Below are 25,000 nucleotides of genomic sequence, written 5' to 3' on the forward strand. Positions count from 1 at the left end.
TGTGAGAGAGAGTGTGAGTGTGAGTGTGAGTGTGAGTGTGAGTGTGTGTGTGTGTGTGTAATCTGATCTGTGTCTGGTTTTCATAACGAACTCAAACATTTGAAAATATCCCAGATAAGATCTGTGGAGGCGCTGAGAGACACAGTATTTACATCGAACTCAGAACATCATATGAAACCTGGAATGGGATCCCCCATCTTCACCTTCCTATAACCTCAAACACACACACACACACACACACACACACACACACACACACACACACACACACACTAACACACACACACACACACACACACACACACACACACACACACACACACACACACACACACACACACACACACACACACACACACACACACAGTGGGCAAGGGTTGAGGTGTCTGTCTCTCTAAACTAGATGTTGAGGTGTCTGTCTCTCTAAACTAGATGAATGTTGTGGTGTCTGTCTCTCTAAACTAGATGAATGTTGAGGTGTCTGTCTCTCTAAACTAGATTAATGTTGAGGTGTCTGTCTCTAAACTAGATGAATGTTGAGGTGTCTGTCTCTCTAAACTAGATGAATGTTGTGGTGTCTGTCTCTCTAAACTAGATGAATGTTGTGGTGTCTGTCTCTCTAAACTAGATGAATGTTGAGGTGTCTGTCTCTCTAAACTAGATGAATGTTGAGGTGTCTGTCTCTCTAAACTAGATGAATGTTGTGGTGTCTGTCTCTCTAAACTAGATGAATGTTGAGGTGTCTGTCTCTCTAAACTAGATGAATGTTGTGGTGTCTGTCTCTCTAAACTAGATGAATGTTGTGGTGTCTGTCTCTCTAAACTAGATGAATGTTGAGGTGTCTGTCTCTCTAAACTAGATGAATGTTGAGGTGTCTGTCTCTCTAAACTAGATGAATGTTGTGGTGTCTGTCTCTATAAACTAGATGAATGTTGTGGTGTCTGTCTCTCTAAACTAGATGAATGTTGTGGTGTCTGTCTCTCTAAACTAGATGAATGTTGAGGTGTCTGTCTCTCTAAACTAGATGAATGTTGAGGTGTCTGTCTCTCTAAACTAGATGAATGTTGAGGTGTCTGTCTCTCTAAACTAGATGAATGTTGTGGTGTCTGTCTCTCTAAACTAGATGAATGTTGAGGTGTCTGTCTCTCTAAACTAGATGAATGTTGAGGTGTCTGTCTCTCTAAACTAGATGAATGTTGTGGTGTCTGTCTCTCTAAACTAGATGAATGTTGAGGTGTCTGTCTCTATAAACTAGATGAATGTTTAGGTGTCTGTCTCTCTAAACTAGATGAATGTTGAGGTGTCAGTCTCTCTAAACTAGATGAATGTTGGGGTGTCTGTCTCTCTAAACTAGATGAATGTTGAGGTGTCTGTCTCTATAAACTAGATGAATGTTGAGGTGTCTGTCTCTCTAAACTAGATGAATGTTGAGGTGTCTGTCTCTCTAAACTAGATGAATGTTGAGGTGTCTGTCTCTCTAAACTAGATGAATGTTGTGGTGTCTGTCTCTCTAAACTAGATGAATGTTGTGGTGTCTGTCTCTCTAAACTAGATGAATGTTGAGGTGTCTGTCTCTCTAAACTAGATGAATGTTGAGGTGTCTGTCTCTCTAAACTAGATGTTGTGGTGTCTGTCTCTCTAAACTAGATGAATGTTGTGGTGTCTGTCTCTCTAAACTAGATGAATGTTGTGGTGTCTGTCTCTCTAAACTAGATGAATGTTGAGGTGTCTGTCTCTCTAAACTAGATGAATGTTGTGGTGTCTGTCTCTCTAAACTATATGAATGTTGAGGTGTCTGTCTCTCTAAACTAGATGAATGTTGAGGTGTCTGTCTCTCTAAATTAGATGAATGTTGAGGTGTCTGTCTCTCTAAACTAGATGAATGTTGAGGTGTCTGTCTCTCTAAACTAGATGAATGTTGAGGTGTCTGTCTCTCTAAACTAGATGAATGTTGAGGTGTCTGTCTCTCTAAACTAGATGAATGTTGTGGTGTCTGTCTCTCTAAACTAGATGAATGTTGAGGTGTCTGTCTCTCTAAACTAGATGAATGTTTTGGTGTCTGTCTCTCTAAACTAGATGAATGTGGAGGTGTCTGTCTCTCTAAACTAGATGAATGTTGAGGTGTCTGTCTCTCTAAACTAGATGAATGTTGAGGTGTCTGTCTCTCTCTAAACTAGATGAATGTTGAGGTGTCTGTCTCTCTAAACTAGATGAATGTTGAGGTGTCTGTCTCTCTAAACTAGATGAACGTTGAGTTGTCTGTCTCTCTAAACTAGAAGAATGTTGAGGTGTCTGTCTCTAAACTAGATGAATGTTGAGGTGTCTGTCTCTCTAAACTAGATGAATGTTGAGGTGTCTGTCTCTATAAACTAGATGAATGTTGTGGTGTCTGTCTCTCTAAACTAGATGAATGTTGAGGTGTCTGTCTCTCTAAACTAGATGAATGTTGAGGTGTCTGTCTCTCTAAACTAGATGAATGTTGAGGTGTCTGTCTCTAAACTAGATGAATGTTGAGGTGTCTGTCTCTCTAAACTAGATGAATGTTGAGGTGTCTGTCTCTCTAAACTAGATGAATGTTGAGGTGTCTGTCTCTCTAAACTAGATGAATGTTGAGGTGTCTGTCTCTCTCTAAACTAGATGAATGTTGAGGTGTCTGTCTCTCTAAACTAGATGAATGTTGAGGTGTCTGTCTCTCTAAACTAGATGAATGTTGAGGTGTCTGTCTCTCTTAACTAGATGAATGTTGAGGTGTCTGTCTCTCTAAACTAGATGAATGTTGAGGTGTCTGTCTCTCTAAACTAGATGAATGTTGAGGTGTCTGTCTCTCTAAACTAGATGAATGTTGAGGTGTCTGTCTCTCTAAACTAGATGTTGAGGTGTCTGTCTCTCTAACCTAGATGTTGTGGTGTCTGTCTCTACCTGGGAGAGAGGTTTGGGGTTAGGGAGCTGTGGTGTCTGTCGTAGGTGCTGACGAGTACTTTCTCAGCTCATACAGGACTAATAAAGGCCTAGTTCACTAATTATTATTTATTTTTATCAGGGGGTGCAAGAGCACCCTCAAAACCGTTACTTCCTGGATTTAAACATGATATTTGACCAATGGAAAAGCCTGAAAACTTAGACTACATCCATCTGCCACTCTATAGGCAGATTTACAATACGATACATTCAAATATTCAGTATTTCAACCACGGTCTGGTTTGTGTTACCTATTAAAGCAGTGAGCTGAGGTGTGTTACCTCTTAATAAAGCAGTGAGCTGAGGTGAGTTACCTCTTAAAGCATTGAGCTGAGGTGAGGTGAGTTACCTCTTAAAGCAGTGAGGTGAGGTGAGTTACCTCTTAAAGCAGTGAGGTGAGTTACCTCTTAAAGCAGTGAGGTGAGTTACCTCTTAAAGCAGTGAGGTGAGGTGAGTTACCTCTTAAAGCAGTGAGGTGAGGTGAGTTACCTCTTAAAGCATTGAGCTGAGGTGAGTAACCTCTTAAAGCATTGAGCTGAGGTGAGGTGAGTTACCTCTTAAAGCAGTGAGGGGGGGTGAGTTACCTCTTAAAGCAGTGAGGTGAGGTTAGGTGAGTTACCTCTTAAAGCAGTGAGGTGAGGTGAGGTGAGTTACCTCTTAAAGCAGTGAGGTGAGGTGAGTTACCTCTTAAAGCAGTGAGGTGAGGTGAGGTGAGTTACCTCTTAAAGCAGTGAGGTGAGATGAGGTGAGTTACCTCTTAAAGCAGTGAGCTGAGGTGAGGTGAGTTACCTCTTAAAGCAGTGAGCTGAGGTGAGTTACCTCTTAAAGCAGTGAGGTGAGGTGAGTTACCTCTTAAAGCAGTGAGGTGAGGTGAGTTACCTCTTAAAGCAGTGAGGTGAGGTGAGTTACCTCTTAAAGCAGTGAGGTGAGGTGAGTTACCTCTTAAAGCAGTGAGCTGAGGTGAGTTACCTCTTAAAGCAGTGAGCTGAGGTGAGTTACCTCTTAAAGCAGTGAGCTGAGGTGAGTTACCTCTTAAAGCAGTGAGCTGAGGTGAGTTACCTCTTAAAGCAGTGAGGTGAGGGCAGGTGAGTTACCTCTTAAAGCAGTGAGCTGAGGTGAGGTGAGTTACCTCTTAAAGCAGTGAGGTGAGGTGAGTTACCTCTTAAAGCAGTGAGGTGAGGTGAGTTACCTCTTAAAGCAGTGAGCTGAGGTGAGTTACCTCTTAAAGCAGTGAGGTGAGGTGAGTTACCTCTTAAAGCAGTGAGGTGAGGTGAGTTACCTCTTAAAGCAGTGAGGTGAGGTGAGTTACCTCTTAAAGCAGTGAGCTGAGGTGAGTTACCTCTTAAAGCAGTGAGGTGAGGTGAGTTACCTCTTAAAGCAGTGAGGTGAGGTGAGTTACCTCTTAAAGCAGTGAGGTGAGGTGAGTTACCTCTTAAAGCAGTGAGGTGAGGTGAGTTAACTCTTAAAGCAGTGAGCTGAGGTGAGTTACCTCTTAAAGCAGTGAGGTGAGGTGAGGTGAGTTACCTCTTAAAGCAGTGAGGTGAGGTGAGTTACCTCTTAAAGCAGTGAGGTGAGGTGAGTTACCTCTTAAAGCAGTGAGGTGAGGTGAGTTACCTCTTAAAGCAGTAAGGTGAGGTGAGTTACCTCTTAAAGCAGTGAGGTGAGGGCAGGTGAGTTACCTCTTAAAGCAGTGGGCTGAGTTACCTCTTAAAGCAGTGAGATGAGGTGAGTTACCTCTTAAAGCAGTGAGCTGAGGTGAGGTGAGTTACCTCTTAAAGCAGTGAGGTGAGGTGAGGTGAGTTACCTCTTAAAGCAGTGGGCTGAGTTACCTCTTAAAGCAGTGAGGTGAGGTGAGTTACCTCTTAAAGCAGTGAGGTGAGGTGAGGTGAGTTACCTCTTAAAGCAGTGAGGTGAGGTGAGGTGAGTTACCTCTTAAAGCAGTGGGCTGAGTTACCTCTTAAAGCAGTGGGCTGAGTTACCTCTTAAAGCAGTAAGGTGAGGTGAGTTACCTCTTAAAGCAGTGAGGTGAGGTGAGGTGAGTTACCTCTTAAAGCAGTGAGGTGAGGTGAGGTGAGTTACCTCTTAAAGCAGTGAGGTGAGGTGAGTTACCTCTTAAAGCAGTGAGGTGAGGTGAGTTAACTCTTAAAGCAGTGAGGTGAGGTGAGTTACCTCTTAAAGCAGTGGGGTGAGATGAGGTGAGTTACCTCTTAAAGCAGTGAGCTGAGGTGAGGTGAGGTGAGTTACCTCTTAAAGCAGTGGGGTGAGATGAGGTGAGTTACCTCTTAAAGCAGTGAGCTGAGGTGAGGTGAGTTACCTCTTAAAGCAGTGAGGTGAGGTGAGGTGAGTTACCTCTTAAAGCAGTGAGGTGAGGTGAGGTGAGTTACCTCTTAAAGCAGCGAGGTGAGGTGAGGTGTGTTACCTCTTAAAGCAGTGAGGTAAGGTGAGTTACCTCTTAAAGCAGTGGGCTGAGGTCAGTATCCAACAGGAGCTGATGAGAGTTGCTCCACACACCAACCTTCCGTCCCCCCGAGAGCCTCTGAGACGCACCGCTGCCTGCCATGGCCAGCCTCCCCTACACACACACACACACACACACACACACACACACACACACACACACACACACACACACACACACACACACACACACACACACAGTTATAAACAAACAATATAACTGATTAGACACTCATACTAGAACTACAACACCCATCAGACACTCATACTAGAACTACAACACCCATCAGACCCTCATACTAGAACTACAACACCCATCAGACACTCATACTAGAACTACAACACCCATCAGACACTCATACTAGAACTACAACACCCATCAGACACTCATACTAGAACTACAACACCCATCAGACACTCATACTAGAACTACAACACCCATCAGACCCGCACACTAGAACTACAACACCCATCAGAGACTCATACTAGAACTACAACACCCATCAGACACTCATACTAGAACTACAACACCCATCAGACCCTCATACTTGAACTACAACACCCTTCAGAGACTCATACTAGAACTACAACACCCATCATACCCTCATACTAGAACTACAACACCCACCAGACCCTCATACTAGAACTACAACACCCTTCAGACACTCATACTAGAACTACAACACCCATCAGACCCTCATAATAGAACTACAACACCCATTAAACCCGCATACTAGAACTACAACACCCTTCAGAGACTCATACTAGAACTACAACACCCATCAGACACTCATACTAGAACTACAACACCCTTCAGAGACTCATACTAGAACTACAACACCCTTCAGAGACTCATACTAGAACTACAACACCCATCATACCCTCATACTAGAACTACAACACCCATCAGACCCTCATACTAGAACTACAACACCCATCAGACCCGCATACTAGAACTACAACACCCATCAGAGACTCATACTAGAACTACAACACCCTTCAGAGACTCATACTAGAACTACAACACCCATCAGAGACTCATACTAGAACTACAACACCCTTCAGAGACTCATACTAGAACTACAACACCCATCAGACACTCATACTACGACTACAACACCTTCAGACACACATAATAGAACTACAACACCCATCAGACCCTCATACTAGAACTCCAACACCCATCATACACGCATACTACGACTACAACACCTTCAGACACACATAATAGAACTACACCACCCACCAGACCCTCATACTAGAACTACAACACCCATCAACCCACCAGATCAACTAGCTGTTACAGGAACCACAAACACATGTCACTACACACACAAGATATGGTGCTGCTGCCGTAGCGACCCTGGTGACATTAAAGGAATACACCTGTACACATAGTAGCATATATATATATATATATACAGTATATGTATATATATATAATATATATATATATATATATATATATATATATATTTATATATATATATCTCTCTCCTTACCTCAGTGAGTTTTCTCCTCCTATGATTCTGCGTTGGCGTGTATGTATCAGCCTCAACCCACACACATGATCTAACACAGACTCCCCCGTACCTAACACAGACAGACGGGAACGTTAGTTTAGTATCTAACACAGACAGACAGGAACATTAGTTTAGGATCTAACACAGACAGACGGGAACGTTAGTTTAGTATCTAACACAGACAGACAGGAACGTTAGTTTAGTATCTAACACAGACAGACAGGAACATTAGTTTAGTATCTAACACAGACAGACAGGAACGTTAGTTTAGTATCTAACACAGACAGACAGGAACGTTAGTTTAGTATCTAACACAGACAGGAACGTTAGTTTAGTATCTAACACAGACAGACAGGAACGTTAGTTTAGTATCTAACACAGACAGACAGGAACGTTAGTTTAGTATCTAACACAGACAGACAGGGACAGGAACGTTAGTTTAGTACCTAACACAGACAGACAGGAACGTTAGTTTAGTATCTAACACAGACAGACAGGAACGTTAGTTTAGTATCTAACACAGACAGACAGGAACGTTAGTTTAGTATCTAACACAGACAGACAGACAGACAGACAGGAACGTTAGTTTAGTACCTAACACAGACAGACAGGAACGTTAGTTTAGTATCTAACACAGACAGGAACGTTAGTTTAGTATCTAACACAGACAGACAGGAACGTTAGTTTAGTACCTAACACAGACAGACAGGAACGTTAGTTTAGTATCTAACACAGACAGGAACGTTAGTTTAGTATCTAACACAGACAGACAGGAACGTTAGTTTAGTATCTAACACAGACAGACAGGAACGTTAGTTTAGTATCTAACACAGACAGACAGGAACGTTAGTTTAGTATCTAACACAGACAGACAGGAACGTTAGTTTAGTACCTAACACAGACAGACAGGAACGTTAGTTTAGTATCTAACACAGACAGACAGGAACGTTAGTTTAGTATCTAACACAGACAGACAGGAACGTTAGTTTAGTATCTAACACAGACAGACAGGAACGTTAGTTTAGGATCTAACACAGACAGACAGGAACGTTAGTTTAGTATCTAACACAGACAGACAGGAACGTTAGTTTAGTATCTAACACAGACAGGAACGTTAGTTTAGTATCTAACACAGACAGACAGGAACGTTAGTTTAGTATCTAACACAGACAGACAGGAACGTTAGTTTAGTATCTAACACAGACAGACAGGAACGTTAGTTTAGTATCTAACACAGACAGACAGGAACGTTAGTTTAGTATCTAACACAGACAGACAGGAACGTTAGTTTAGTATCTAACACAGACAGACAGGAACGTTAGTTTAGTATCTAACACAGACAGACAGACAGGAACGTTAGTTTAGTATCTAACACAGACAGACAGGAACGTTAGTTTAGTATCTAACACAGACAGACAGACAGGAACGTTAGTTTAGTATCTAACACAGACAGACAGACAGGAACGTTAGTTTAGTATCTAACACAGACAGACAGGACCGTTAGTTTAGTATCTAACACAGACAGACAGGAACCTTAACCCTAATCCTAACCCCAATTGTAACCCTAACCCCTAAACCTAAAATAGGTGGAATTTTCCTTGTTTTACTATCCTTGTGGGGACTTTTGGGGATTTCAGGTCCCCACAAGGATAGAAGAACAAGACAACACACACACACCCTCTCTCTCATACCTCTGGTCTTTTCTTCAGTCGTGTGTTTCTCATTACTCAGACAGTGTGTTTGGACTATATTTCTATATCATGTGTATGTTCTCTCTAGTTAAATCAGGTTCTAGGTCTATATAATCTATATCATCTCTATGTCCTCCCGTTAAATCAGGTTCTAGATCTATATTTCTATATCATATCTATGTCCTCTCTAGGTAAATCAGGTTCTAGGTCTATATTTCTATATCATATCTATGTCCTCTCAAGGTAAATCAGGTTCTAGGTCTATATTTCTATATCATCTCATTTGGCTGGGTTGGGGGTCCACGGACCGATACAGTCGTGTCTTTAACATTTGAACCGGAGTGCGATGTGAATCGTTCAATCCCTATTCATGGTTGATTTCCCCTGGAACAGATTGACGGAAGATAAATAGGTTTGTGACATCACCACTGACCTTTGCCCTCTGTGTCGCTGAACTGTGATTGGCCGTAGTCACAGATGACCCCGGCGTCTTCGCTATGGCGACAGTTATGCGTCCCGGTCGGCTGTTTGAGGCAGTCGACCAATGAACGCTCCTCGCCAGAACACTTCACGTTGTCCACATGGATAGGCCCCTCCCCCTCGCCAAAATACGCCATCACACGGGCCTTCGCCACTCCACTGAAGAATACAAACAAACATCGCAGACAGACTGGATCAGCGTAAAATACACTTCCACACAGCAGAGCTACACTTAAACACTGAAGATACCAATGAATCAACTATGATACCAATGAATCAACTACAATACCAATGAATCAACTATGAAACCAATGAATCAACTATGAAACCAATGAATCAACTACGATACCAATGAATCAACTACGAAACCAATGAATCAACTACGATACCAATGAATCAACTACGAAACCAATGAATCAACTACGATACCAATGAATCAACTACGATACCAATGAATCAACTATGAAACCAATGAATCAACTATGATACCAATGAATCAACTATGGAACCAATGAATCAACTACGATACCAATGAATCAACTATGAAACCAATGAATCAACTACGATACCCATGATTCAACTATGAAACCAATGAATCAACTACGATACCAATGAATCAACTACGAAACCAATGAATCAACTACGATACCAATGAATCAACTATGAAACCAATGAATCAACTACGATACCAATGAATCAACTACGAAACCAATGAATCAACTACGATACCAATGAATCAACTACGATACCAATGAATCAACTATGAAACCAATGAATCAACTATGATACCAATGAATCAACTACGATACCAATGAATTAACTACGACACCAATGAATCAAATATGAAACGGTTGAATCTACTATGAAACGGTTGAATCTACTATGAAACGGTTGAATCAACTATAATACGATTGTCAGAGAGGCAGACTAGGGCTCCCTATCAGCCATCACAGATCAGAGAGACAGACTAGGGCTCCCTATCAGCTATCACAGATCAGAGAGACAGACTAGGGCTCCCTATCAGCTATCACAGATCAGAGAGACAGACTAGGGCTCCCTATCAGCCATCACAGATCAGAGAGACAGACTAGGGCTCCCTATCAGCCAGCCCAGATCAGAGAGACAGACTAGGGCTCCCTATCAGCCAGCCCAGATCAGAGAGACAGACTAGGGCTCCCTATCAGCCATCACAGATCAGAGAGACAGACTAGGGCTCCCTATCAGCCATCACAGATCAGAGAGACAGACTAGGGCTCCCTATCAGCCAGCCCAGATCAGAGAGACAGACTAGGGCTCCCTATCAGCCATCACAGATCAGAGAGACAGACTAGGGCTCCCTATCAGCCATCACAGATCAGAGAGAGAGACTAGGGCTCTCTATCAGCCAGCCCAGATCAGAGAGACAGACTAGGGCTCCCTATCAGCCATCACAGATCAGAGAGAGAGACTAGGGCTCCCTATCAGCCATCACAGATCAGAGAGAGAGACTAGGGCTCCCTATCAGCCATCACAGATCAGAGAGAGAGACTAGGGCTCCCTATCAGCCATCACAGATCAGAGAGACAGACTAGGGCTCCCTATCAGCCATCACAGATCAGAGAGACAGACTAGGGCTCCCTATCAGCCATCACAGATCAGAGAGAGAGAGACTAGGGCTCCCTATCAGCCATCACAGATCAGAGAGAGAGACTAGGGCACCCGATTATCAGCCAGCCCAGATCAGAGAGACAGACTAGGGCTCCCTATCAGCCATCACAGATCAGAGAGACAGACTAGGGCTCCCTATCAGCCATCACAGATCAGAGAGAGAGACTAGGGCTCCCTATCAGCCATCACAGATCAGAGAGACAGACTAGGGCTCCCTATCAGCCAGCCCAGATCAGAGAGACAGACTAGGGCTCCCTATCAGCCATCACAGATCAGAGAGACAGACTAGGGCTCCCTATCAGCCATCACAGATCAGAGAGACAGACTAGGGCTCCCTATCAGCCAGCCCAGATCAGAGAGACAGACCAGGGCTCCCTATCAGCCATCACAGATCAGAGAGAGAGAGACTAGGGCTCCCTATCAGCCATCACAGATCAGAGAGACAGACTAGGGCGTCCCTATCAGCCATCACAGATCAGAGAGAGAGACTAGGGCTCCCTATCAGCCAGCCCAGATCAGAGAGACAGAGTAGGGCTCCCTATCAGCCATCACAGATCAGAGAGACAGACTAGGGCTCCCTATCAGCCAGCCCAGATCAGAGAGACAGAGTAGGGCTCCCTATCAGCCATCACAGATCAGAGAGACAGACTAGGGCTCCCTATCAGCCAGCCCAGATCAGAGAGACAGACTAGGGTGCCCTATCAGCCATCACAGATCAGAGAGACAGACTAGGGCTCCCTATCAGCCATCACAGATCAGAGAGACAGACTAGGGCTCCCTATCAGCCATCACAGATCAGAGAGACAGACTAGGGCTACCTATCAGCCATCACAGATCAGAGAGACAGACTAGGGCTCCCTATCAGCCAGCCCAGATCAGAGAGACAGACTAGGGCTCCCTATCAGCCATCACAGATCAGAGAGACAGACTAGGGCTCCCTATCAGCCAGCCCAGATCAGAGAGACAGACTAGGGCTCCCTATCAGCCATCACAGATCAGAGAGAGAGACTAGGGCTCCCTATCAGCCAGCCCAGATCAGAGAGAGAGACTAGGGCTCCCTATCAGCCAGCCCAGATCAGAGAGACAGACTAGGGCTCTCTATCAGCCAGCCCAGATCAGAGAGACAGACTAGGGCTCCCTATCAGCCAGCCCAGATCAGAGAGACAGACTAGGGCTCCCTATCAGCCAGCCCAGATCAGAGAGACAGACTAGGGCTCCCTAGCAGCCATCACAGATCAGAGAGACAGACTAGGGCTCCCTATCAGCCAGCCCAGATCAGAGAGACAGACTAGGGCTCTCTATCAGCCAGCCCAGATCAGAGAGACAGACTAGGGCTCCCTATCAGCCAGCCCAGATCAGAGAGACAGACTAGGGCTCCCTATCAGCCAGCCCAGATCAGAGAGACAGACTAGGGCTCCCTATCAGCCAGCCCAGATCAGAGAGACAGACTAGGGCTCCCTATCAGCCATCACAGATCAGAGAGAGAGACTAGGGCTCCCTATCAGCCAGCCCAGATCAGAGAGACAGACTAGGGCTCTCTATCAGCCAGCCCAGATCAGAGAGACAGACTAGGGCTCTCTATCAGCCAGCCCAGATCAGAGAGACAGACTAGGGCTCCCTATCAGCCAGCCCAGATCAGAGAGACAGACTAGGGCTGGGCCTTATGACCTGAAAATACGATCTCCATTTTTACAAGTAGCTAGATACTGGCCTAAACATCAGATGTCCATTTTAACAGTATGTAACTATCTAACTACTAGTTTAACTACTGGCTAGATACTGGCCTAAACATCAGATGTCCATTTTAACAGTATGTAACTATCTAACTACTAGTTTAACTACTGGCTAGATACTGGCCTAAACATCAGATGTCCATTTTAACAGTATGTAACTATCTAACTACTAGTTTAACTACTGGCTAGATACTGGTAACCTCTTTTCTTTTGTTGCAATAATCACCGATCTGGCTTTCAAGTCCGTCTAGGAAATTGGCCTTTTTTTTGTTACTAATGTAACTAGAACCATCCGTAGTGCACATTCACTAATAATGACTACCTTATAGTAGCAGGCATTAGGCTGTAGAAAATTAACACAGGCCTCATAAACAATCTCTCTCAATTCCACGTGCTAGTGACTAGCCAGCTAATCTGTATAACAATCTCTCTCAAGCCCACGTGCTAGTGACTAGCCAGCTAATCTGTATAACAATCTCTCTCAAGCCCACGTGCTAGTGACTAGCCAGCTAATCTTTATAACAATCTCTCTCAAGCCCATGTGCTAGTGACTAGCCAGCTAATCTGTATAACAATCTCTCTCAAGCCCATGTGCTAGTGACTAGCTAGCTAATCTGTATAACAATCTCTCTCAAGCCCATGTGCTAGTGACTAGCTAGCTAATCTGTATAACAATCTCTCTCAAGCCCACGTGCTAGTGACTAGCCAGCTAATCGTTATAACAATATCTCAAGTCCACGTGCTAGTGACTAGCCAGCTAATCTTTATAACAATCTCTCTCAAGCCCATGTGCTAGTGACTAGCCAGCTAATGTTTATAACAATCTCTCTGAAGCCCATGTGCTAGTGACTAGCTAGCTAATCTGTATAACAATCTCTCTGAAGCCCATGTGCTAGTGACTAGCCAGCTAATCGTTATAACAATCTCTCAAGCCCACGTGCTAGTGACTAGCCAGCTAATCTTTATAACAATCTCTCTCAAGCCCACGTGCTAGTGACTAGCCAGCTAATCTTTGATATTTCAAGTTTAGCCAACATGGATCTATTTGCTAACAAGGCAGAACAGTTGACTAGTTATGAACACATTTTCAACAGCAGGTTGGCTTGGCCACGTTGTCCAGATGTTGAAATTAAGTGGGTCTTACCTTCTTTCTCAGAATGAGAACGATTTGCCAATCGCTTATATAAATTGTGTTTTATGCTTATTGCACATTTATAAAAACACAGACTAGACAGCTAGTATAACAGTCTTTGGCTAAAACTCTGCTAGGGGGTACGTGGTACGTCAATGTGAAAAACTGAGCCTCCATGTGTTTCGGTGTCCATATCTCGATTACGGTAAAATAATCTCCATGTGTTTCAGTGTCCATATCTCTATTACAGTAAAATAATCTCCATGTGTTTCGGTGTCCATATCTCTATTACAGTAAAATAATCTCCATGTGTTTCAGTGTCCATATCTCTATTACAGTAAAATAATCTCCGTGTGTTTCAGTGTCCATATCTCTATTACAGTAAAATAATGTCTCCATGTGTTTCAGTGTCCATATCTCTATTACTGTAAAATAATGTCTCCGTGTGTAACAGTGTCCATATCTCTATTACAGTAAAATAATCTCCGTGTGTTTCAGTGTCCATATCTCTATTACAGTAAAATAAATCTCCATGTGTTTCAGTGTCCATATCTCTATTACAGTAAAATAATCTCCATGTGTTTCGGTGTCCATATCTCTATTACAGTAAAATAATGTCTCTGTGTGTAACAGTGTCCATATCTCGTTTACAGTAAAATAATGTCTCCATGTGTTTCGGTGTCCATATCTCGTTTACAGTAAAATAATGTCTCCATGTGTTTCGGTGTCCATATCTCTATTACTGTAAAATAATCTCCATGTGTTTCAGTGTCCATATCTCTATTACAGTAAAATAATCTCCATGTGTTTCAGTGTCCATAAGACCCATTCTGTTGGATCACACCTTAAATGTCAACTTTGTTGGCGTGAGAGGCGGGGGGAGGGGCTTGGTGTGAGAGGCGGGGGGAGGGGCGTGGTGTGAGAGGTGGGGGGAGGGGCTTGGCGTGAGAGGCAGTGGGAGGGGCTTGGTGTGAGAGGTGGGGGGAGGGGCTTGGTGTGAGAGGCAGGGGGGAGGGGCTTGGTGTGAGAGGCGGGGGGAGGGGCTTGGTGTGAGAGGCAGGGGGGGGATTGGTGTGAGAGGCAGGGGGGTGGCTTGGTGTGAGAGGCAGGGGGGTGGCTTGGTGTGAGAGGCAGGGGGGGACTTGGTGTGAGAGGCGGGGGAGGGGCTTGGTGTGAGAGACGGGGGGAGGAGCTTGGTGTGGGAGGCAGGGGGAGGGGCTTGGTGTGAGTAAACCAGAGAGGAAGAGATGAAGAGAGAGGTTACACTCCCTCTAAAATCTGTCCAAAATAAAGCCAATGTGTTTCTATGGGTTTATTATGGACCACAACTTGTCGCCTGCCTTCCCGCCTTTGGGACCACGACTCCCATTGTTAGGGTGGAGACGTGCCTCTCGGCATTACATACACATCTCTGTCTGTCAGTCTGTCTGTCCTCCAGATTCTTAGAGTTCCTAGAGTCAGTAATAAAACCTGACTGAGGCCTCAGAGACACATTAATCTGACTGTGTGTGTGTGTGCGTGTGCGTGTGCGTGTGCGTGTGCGTGTGCGTGTGCGTGGGTGTGTGTGTGGGTGTGTGTGTGTGTGTATGTGTGTGTATATGATGCGTGTATAATGTATGTAATTTGTTTTCACTGAACCAGGAGGATGAACCTGACACGCTCTGCTCTGTCTGCCTTATTCACAACAGATGTTACTGAGCAGATACTTTCAGACAGAGAGAGACAGAGAGACAGAGAGAGAGACACAGAGAGAGCCAGAGAGAGAGAGAGAGAAAGACACAGAAACAGAGAGAGAGACATAAAGAGAGACAGAGAAAGAGAGACAGAGAGAGAGACAGAGAGAGACAGAGAGAGAGACACAGAGAGAGCCAGAGAGAGAGAGAGAGAGAGAAAGAGAGAGAGAGACAGAGAGAGACAGAGAGAGAGAGAGAGAGAGACAGAGAGAGAGAGAGAGAGAGAGAGAGAGAGAGAGAGAGAGAGGGAGACAGAGAGAGGGAGACAGAGAGAGAGACAGAGACACAGAGACAGAGAGAGGGCGACACAAAGAGACAGAGAGGGGGGGTGTCTCCTGATAGAAACCTCTCCCAGAAAGATTTGGCATTTGTGTAATCCCCCCCCTGGGAATCCATATTTGGGAATCCATATTTATGAACGTCCATGTTTCTTTAAGTTTAGCCACAATAACTGACGTAGAAAAAAGTGTTTTAGTGATTGATTGACAGGTCTGAAACCCTATCGACTCTGCGACCCGCCCCCTTCCCTGAAAACCCCACCCATAGTGATTGATTGACAGGTCTGAAACCCTATCGACTCTGCGACCCGCCCCCTTCCCTGAAAACCCCACCCATAGTGATTGATTGACAGGTCTGAAACCCTATGGACACTGCGACCCGCCCCCTTCCCTGAAAACCCCACCAATAGTGATTGACTAACAGGTCTGAAACCCTATGGACTCTGCGACCCGCCCCCGTCCCTGAAAACCCCACCCATAGTGATTGATTGACAGGTCTGAAACCCTATCGACACTGCGACCCGCCCCCTTCCCTGAAAACCCCAACCAATAGTGATTGATTGACAGGTCTGAAACCCTATCGACTCTGCGACCCGCCCCCGTCCCTGAAAACCCCACCCATAGTGATTGATTGACAGGTCTGAAACCCTATCGACTCTGCGACCCGCCCCCGTCCCTGAAAACCCCACCCATAGTGATTGATTGACAGGTCTGAAACCCTATCGACACTGCGACCCGCCCCCTTCCCTGAAAACCCCACCCATAGTGATTGATTGACAGGTCTGAAACCCTATCGACTCTGCGACCCGCCCCCTTCCCTGAAAACCCCACCCATAGTGATTGATTGACAGGTCTGAAACCCTATCGACTCTGCGACCCGCCCCCGTCCCTGAAAACCCCACCCATAGTGATTGATTGACAGGTCTGAAACCCTATCGACTCTGCGACCCGCCCCCGTCCCTGAAAACCCCACCCATAGTGATTGATTGACAGGTCTGAAACCCTATCGACAGGCCAAACTGTTCAGAATGTGGATAACGCATTGAACAACATGGTTTTAACCTAAAAAAAATATTTTAATTTTGTACTTAGAAAGTTAAGAAAACACTAAAATGTTAAATTGCACATTAAGTTTCCAGATTTTTGTCTGATCCCAGCAATGTAGTACAATTATAACAGATTTATCTTTCAACGATCTACCACATTATGTCATCTGGCATTGGATAACTACTGGCAACATGAGAATGATGAGATTTATCTTTCAACGATCTACCACATTATGTCATCTGGCATTGGATAACTACTGGCAACATGAGAATGATGAGATTTATCTTTCAACGATCTACCACATTATGTCATCTGGCATTGGATAACTACTGGCAACATGAGAATGCAAATCTTAAATATATGTTGATTTGTTTAACACTTTTTTTGGTTACTACATGATTCCACATATTTCATAGTGTTGATGTCTTCACTGTTATTCAACAATGTAGAACATAGTAAAAATAAAGAAAAACCCTGGATTGAGTAGGTGTGTCCAAACCGTTGACTGGTACTGTATATACATGGGGTGTATAAATATTATATATAATATTAAATATGTATGTACATATAACTCAACACTACTACACACACCTCAACACTACCACACACACCTCAACACTACCACACACACCTCAACACTACCACACACACCTCAACACTACTACCCACACCCCAACACCTCAACACTACTACACACACCTCAACACTACTACACACACCTCAACACGCCTCAACACTCCTCAACACTACTACACACACCTCAACACTACCACACACACCTCAACACTACTACACACACCTCAACACTACCACACACACCTCAACACTACTACCCACACCCCAACACTACTACACACACCTCAACACTACTACACACACCTCAACACTACTACACACACCTCAACACGCCTCAACACTCCTCAACACTACTACACACACCTCAACACTACCACACACACCTCAACACTACTACACACACCTCAACACTACTACACACTCCTCAACACACCTCAACACTACTACACACACCTCAACACTACTACACACACCTCAACACACCTCAACACTACTACACACTCCTCAACACACCTCAACACTACTACACACACCTCAACACTACTACACACACCTCAACACTCCTCAACACTACTACACACACCTCAACACTACTACACACACCTCAACACTAGTACACACACCTCTACACACCTCAACACTACTACACACACCTCAACACACCTCAACACTACTACACACACCTCAACACACCTCAACACTACTACACACACCTCAACACTACCACACACACCTCAACACTACTACACACACCTCAACACGACTACACACTCCTCAACACACCTCAACACTACTACACACACCTCAACACTACTACACACACCTCAACACACCTCAACACTACTACACTCCTCAACACTACTACACACACCTCAACACTACTACACACACCTCAACACTAGTACACACACCTCTACACACCTCAACACTACTACACACACCTCAACACACCTCAACACTACTACACATCCCTCTACACTACTACACACACCTCAACACTACTACACACACCGCAACACTACTACACACACCTCAACACACCTCAACACTACTACACACACCTCAACACTACCACACACACCTCAACACTCCCAACACACCTCAACACACCTCAACACTACTACACACACCTCAACACACCTCAACACTACTACACACACCTCAACACTACTACACACACCTCAACACACCTCAACACTACTACACACACCTCAACACTACTACACACACCTCAACACTACTACACACACCTCAACACTACTACACACATCTCAACACTCCCAACACACCTCAACACACCTCAACACTACTACACACACCTCAACACACCTCAACACTCCCAACACACCTCAACACTACTATACACACCTCAACACACATCAACACTACTACACACACCTCAACACTACTACACACACCTCAACACTACTACACAATCCTCAATACTACTACACACACCTCAACACTACTACACACACCTCAACACTACTACACACTCCTCAACACTACTACACACACCTCAACACACCTCAACACTACTACACACACCTCAACACTACAACACACACCTCAACACTACTACACACACCTCAACACTACTACACACACCTCAACACTACTACACACACCTCAACACTACTACACACACCTCAACACTACTACACACACCTCAACACACCTCAACACTACTACACACACCTCAACACACCTCAACACTACTACACACACCTCAACACACCTCAACACTACTACACACACCTCAACACTACTACACACACCTCAACACACCTCAACACTACTACACACACCTCAACACTACTACACACACCTCAACAATGTGTTCTACAGCTTATGAATGTGTTTAATAATGATTTAACGTGTGTGTGTGTGTGTGTGTTAGTATCAGACTACAGTCTACCATTCCCCTTGGCCCAAGTCACACGCATGTGTGCGTAACGTGTAAATTGTAGCGTGTAGCGTGACACTGAGGAATACCCTGCTCTGAAAAACATGATGAAGTGTAGAGGGAGAGAGATTGGAAGAAGGCAGGGTGGTGATGAAGGGGGAGAGAGGCAGATAATTAATTCAATGTGGAGGGAGTCCTGTTACTATAGAAACACTCTGGTCAATGTGGAGTGAGTCCTGTTACTATAGTAACACTCTGGTCAATGTGGAGTGAGTCTTGTTACTATAGTAACACTCTGGTCAATGTGGAGTGAGTCCTGTTACTATAGAAACACTCTGGTCAATGTGGAGTGAGTCCTGTTACTATAGTAACACTCTGGTCCATGTGGAGTGAGTCCTGTTACTATAGAAACACTCTGGTCAATGTGGAGTGAGTCCTGTTACTATAGCAACACACTGGTCAATGTGGAGTGAGTCCTGTTACTATAGAAACACTCTGGTCAATGTGGAGTGAGTCCTGTTACTATAGAAACACTCTGGTCAATGTGGAGTGAGTCCTGTTACTATAGAAACACTCTGGTCAATGTGGAGTGAGTCCTGTTACTATAGTAACACTCTGGTCAATGTGGAGTGAGTCCTGTTACTATAGAAACACTCTGGTCAATGTGGAGTGAGTCCTGTTACTATAGAAACACTCTGGTCAATGTGGAGTGAGTCCTGTTACTATAGAAACACTCTGGTCAATGTGGAGTGAGTCCTGTTACTATAGTAACACTCTGGTCCATTTGGAGTGAGTCATGTTACTATAGAAACACTCTGGTCCATGTGGAGTGAGTCCTGTTACTATAGAAACACTCTGGTCCATGTGGAGTGAGTCCTGTTACTATAGAAACACTCTGGTCAATGTGGAGTGAGTCCTGTTACTATAGTAACACTCTGGTCCATTTGGAGTGAGTCATGTTACTATAGAAACACTCTTAACATAGAGTTAGATAGACAGCTTTATATAACGTTAGTTCTTAACATAGAGTTAGATAGACAGCTTTATATAGTGTTAGTTCTTAACATAGAGTTTGATAGACAGCTTTATATAACGTTAGTTCTTAACATAGAGTTAGATAGACAGCTTTAAATAACGTTAGTTCTTAACATAGAGTTAGATAGACAGCGTCATATAACGTTAGTTCTTAACATAGAGTTAGATAGACAGCTTTATATAACGTTAGTTCTTAACATAGAGATATATAGACATCGTCATATAACGCTAGTCCTTTCACCACCCAGAGTAAGTAAGCAACTCACATTCTCACTAATATATTCCACATTGACTATAGTGGTTTACTACTAGTCTTTCACTGCCACTCACAAAGACACACAGAGAGAGGAGAGGAAGGAGAGGGGATGAAAAACAGAGATGACACTTCAGTGAGAGAGAGAAAGAAAGAGAGGGAAGGGGGAGAGAGAGGGAAGGGAGAGAGAGAAAGAAAGAGAGGGAAGGGGGAGAGAGAGGGAAGGGAGAGAGTGAAGGGGGAGAGGGAAGGAGGAGAGAGAGGGAAGGGAGAGAGTGAGAGAAGAGAGGGAAGCGGAGAGACGGAAGGGGGAGAGAGTGGGAAGGGGGAGAGAGAGGGAAGGGAGAGAGGGAAGCGGAGAGAGTGAGAGAAGAGAGGGAAGGGGGAGAGAGGGAAGGGAGAGAGAGGGAAGCAGAGAGAGTGAGAGAAGAGAGGGAAGGGGGAGAGAGAGGGAAGGGAGAGAGAGAGAGAGAGAGGGAAGGGGAGAGAGGGAAGGGAGAGAGTGAGAGTGGAAGGGGGAAGGGAGTGAGAGGGAAGGGAGAGAGAGGGAAGCAGAGAGAGTGAGAGAAGAGAGGGAAGGGAAGAGAGAGGGAAGGGAGAGAGAGAGAGAGGGAAGGGGGGGAGAGGGAAGCAGAGAGAGTGAGAGAAGAGAGGGAAGGGAAGAGAGAGGGAAGCAGAGAGAGAGGGAAGGGGGGGAGAGGGAAGCAGAGAGAGAGGGAAGGGGGGGAGAGGGAAGGGGGAGAGAGGGAAGGGAGAGAGAGGGAAGGGGGAGAGAGGGAAGCAGAGAGAAAGGGAAGGGGGAGACGGAAGGGGGAGAGAGGGAAGCAGAGAGAAAGGGAAGGGGGAGACGGAAGGGGGAGAGAGGGAAGGGAGAGAGAGAGGGAAGGGGGAGAGAGAGGGAAGGGAGAGAGGGAAGGGGGAGAGAGGGAAGCAGAGAGAAAGGGAAGGGGGAGACGGAAGGGGGAGAGAGGGAAGGGAGAGAGAGAGGGAAGGGGGAGAGAGAGGGAAGGGAGAGAGGGAAGGGGGAGAGAGGGAAGCAGAGAGAGAGGGAAGGGGGAGAGAGAGAGAGAGAGAGAGAGGGAAGGGGGAGAGAGGGAAGGGAGAGACGGAAGGGAGAGAGGGAAGGGGGAGAGAGGGAAGGGAGAGAGGGAAGGGAGAGAGAAGGGGACAGAGTGAGAGAGAGTGAGTGAAAGGGGAAGGAGAGAGGGAGAGGGTCAACAGAAGTGTCAGAGGTCAGAGGTGAGATTCAGCTGTCTACACACACACATACCGAACGCTAGTGTCACAGACCTGTATCCCAGCTGTCGACACACCACCTCTGCGTTTACGTCTGTCCATCCATCGTCACACACCGTCCCCCATACCCCCTGGAGGTACACCTCTACTCTCCCCTCCTTAACGCTCTCCCCTCCTACCAGCCTCACCGGGACACCTGCAACACACATACACAGAGGGAGGGAGGGAGGGAGGGGGAGGGGAAGAGAGAGAGAGGGAAGAGAGGAGGCATGGAGGGAGAGAGGGAGGGAGGGAGAAGAGAGATGGAGGGGAGGAGAGAGGAGAGAGGGAAGAGAGGAGGCATGGAGGGAGAGAGGGAGGGAGGGAGAAGAGAGATGGAGGGGAGGAGAGAGGAGAGAGGGAAGAGAGGAGGCATGGAGGGAGAGAGGGAGGGAGGGAGAAGAGAGATGGAGGGGAGGAGAGAGGAGAGAGGGAAGAGAGGAGGCATGGAGGGAGAGAGGGAGGGAGGGAGAAGAGAGAGGGAGGGGAGGAGAGAGGAGAGAGGGAAGAGAGGAGGCATGGAGGGAGAGAGGGAGGGAGGGAGAAGAGAGAGGGAGGGGAGGAGAGAGGAGAGAGGGAAGAGACGAGGCATGGAGGGAGAGAGGGAGGGAGGGAGAAGAGAGAGGGAGGGGAGGAGAGAGGAGAGAGGGAAGAGAGGAGGCATGGAGGGAGAGAGGGAGGGAGGGAGAAGAGAGAGGGAAGAGAGGAGAGAGGAGAGAGGGAAGAGAGGAGGCATGGAGGGAGAGAGGGAGGGAGGGAGAAGAAAGAGGGAAGGAGGGAAGAGAGAGGGGAGGGAGGGAAGATAGAGAGAAGGAGGGAAGAGAGAGGGAGGGAGGGAAGATAGAGAGAAGGAGGGAAGAGAGAGGGAGGGAGGGAAGATAGAGAGAAGGAGGGAAGAGAGAGGGAGGGAGGGAAGATAGAGAGAAGGAGGGAAGAGAGAGGGAGGGAGGGAAGATAGAGAGAAGGAGGGAAAGAGGCCGGGAGGGAGGGAAGATAGAGAGAAGGAGGGAAAGAGGCAGGGAGGGAGGGAAGATAGAGAGAAGGAGGGAAGAGAGAGGGAGGGAGGGAAGATAGAGAGAAGGAGGGAAGAGAGAGGGAGGGAGGGAAGATAGAGAGAAGGAGAGAAGAGAGAGGGAGGGAGGGAAGATAGAGAGAAGGAGGGAAGAGAGAGGGGGGGAGGGAAGATAGAGAGAAGGAGGGAAAGAGGCCGGGAGGGAGGGAAGATAGAGAGAAGGAGGGAAAGAGGCAGGGAGGGAGGGAAGATAGAGAGAAGGAGGGAAAGAGGCCGGGAGGGAGGGAAGATAGAGAGAAGGAGGGAAGAGAGAGGGAGGGAGGGAAGATAGAGAGAAGGAGGGAAAGAGGCAGGGAGGGTGGGAAGATAGAGAGAAGGAGGGAAAGAGGCAGGGAGGGAGGGAAGATAGAGAGAAGGAGGGAAAGAGGCAGGGAGGGAGGGAAGATAGAGAGAAGGAGGGAAGAGAGAGGGAGGGAGGGAAGATAGAGAGGAGGGAAAGAGGCAGGGAGGGAGGGAAGATAGAGAGGAGGGAAAGAGGCAGGGAGGGTGGGAAGATAGAGAGAAGGAGGGAAAGAGAGGGAGGGAGGGAAGATGGAGAGAAGGAGGGAAAGAGGCAGGGAGGGTGGGAAGATAGAGAGAAGGAGGGAAAGAGGCAGGGAGGGAGGGAAGATAGAGAGAAGGAGGGAAAGAGGCAGGGAGGGTGGGAAGATAGAGAGAAGGAGGGAAAGAGGCCGGGAGGGAGGGAAGATAGAGAGAAGGAGGGAAAGAGGCAGGGAGGGAGGGAAGATAGAGAGAAGGAGGGAAAGAGGCAGGGAGGGAGGGAAGATAGAGAGAAGGAGGGAAAGAGGCAGGGAGGGAGGGAAGATAGAGAGAAGGAGGGAAAGAGGCCGGGAGGGTGGGAAGATAGAGAGAAGGAGGGAAAGAGGCCGGGAGGGAGGGAAGATAGAGAGAAGGAGGGAAAGAGGCAGGGAGGGTGGGAAGATAGAGAGAAGGAGGGAAGAGAGAGGGAGGGAGGGAAGATAGAGAGAAGGAGGGAAAGAGGCAGGGAGGGAGGGAAGATAGAGAGAAGGAGGGAAAGAGGCCGGGAGGGAGGGAAGATAGAGAGAAGGAGGGAAAGAGGCAGGGAGGGTGGGAAGATAGAGAGAAGGAGGGAAGAGAGAGGGAGGGAGGGAAGATAGAGAGAAGGAGGGAAAGAGGCAGGGAGGGAGGGAAGATAGAGAGAAGGAGGGAAGAGAGAGGGAGGGAGGGAAGATAGAGGGAAGGAGGGAAAGAGGCAGGGAGGGTGGGAAGATAGAGAGAAGGAGGGAAAAAGGCAGGGGAGGGAGGGAAGATAGAGAGAAGGAGGGAAAGAGGCAGGGAGTGAGGGAAGATAGAGAGAAGGAGGGAAAGAGGCAGGGAGGGTGGGAAGATAGAGAGAAGGAGGGAAGAGAGAGGCAGGGAGGGAGGGAATATAGAGAGAAGGAGGGAAAGAGGCAGGGAGGGAGGGAAGATAGAGAGAAGGAGGGAAGAGAGAGGGAGGGAGGGAGGGAATATAGAGAGAAGGAGGGAAAGAGGCAGGGAGGGAGGGAAGATAGAGAGAAGGAGGGAAAGAGGCAGGGAGGGTGGGAAGATAGAGAGAAGGAGGGAAGAGAGAGGCAGGGAGGGAGGGAATATAGAGAGAAGGAGGGAAAGAGGCAGGGAGGGAGGGAAGATAGAGAGAAGGAGGGAAAGAGGCAGGGAGGGAGGGAAGATAGAGAGAAGGAGGGAAAGAGGCAGGGAGGGTGGGAAGATAGAGAGAAGGAGGGAAGAGAGAGGCAGGGAGGGAGGGAATATAGAGAGAAGGAGGGAAAGAGGCAGGGAGGGTGGGAAGATAGAGAGAAGGAGGGAAGAGAGAGGCAGGGAGGGAGGGAATATAGAGAGAAGGAGGGAAAGAGGCAGGGAGGGAGGGAAGATAGAGAGAAGGAGGGAAAGAGGCAGGGAGGGTGGGAAGATAGAGAGAAGGAGGGAAGAGAGAGGCAGGGAGGGAGGGAATATAGAGAGAAGGAGGGAAAGAGGCAGGGAGGGAGGGAAGATAGAGAGAAGGAGGGAAAGAGGCAGGGAGGGTGGGAAGATAGAGAGAAGGAGGGAAAGAGGCAGGGAGGGAGGGAAGATAGAGAGAAGGAGGGAAGAGAGAGGCAGGGATGGAGGGAAGATAGAGAGAAGGAGGGAAAGAGGCAGGGAGGGTGGGAAGATAGAGAGAAGGAGGGAAGAGAGAGGGAGGGAGGGAAGATAGAGAGAAGGAGGGA

The 25,000-nt window shown here is 46.6% G+C and overlaps 1 protein-coding gene across 1 annotated transcript in view; it reads right to left on the reverse strand.

Annotated features, from left to right (window-relative positions):
• Positions 1–25,000, reverse strand: part of LOC129842414 (neurotrypsin-like) — a 79,684-nt gene that overhangs the window by 6,788 nt on the left and 47,896 nt on the right. Inside the window, exons 8-11 of the mRNA XM_055910969.1 lie at positions 21,740–21,881; positions 9,063–9,268; positions 6,918–7,008; positions 5,408–5,530 (exon numbers count right to left, since the gene is read on the reverse strand). Coding sequence (XP_055766944.1) covers positions 5,408–5,530; positions 6,918–7,008; positions 9,063–9,268; positions 21,740–21,881 — 562 coding nt within the window. The remainder of the gene's footprint in view (positions 1–5,407; positions 5,531–6,917; positions 7,009–9,062; positions 9,269–21,739; positions 21,882–25,000) is intronic.

The sequence above is a fragment of the Salvelinus fontinalis genome, unplaced genomic scaffold (assembly GCF_029448725.1).
Source record: "Salvelinus fontinalis isolate EN_2023a unplaced genomic scaffold, ASM2944872v1 scaffold_0039, whole genome shotgun sequence".
Lineage (NCBI taxonomy): Eukaryota > Metazoa > Chordata > Actinopteri > Salmoniformes > Salmonidae > Salvelinus > Salvelinus fontinalis.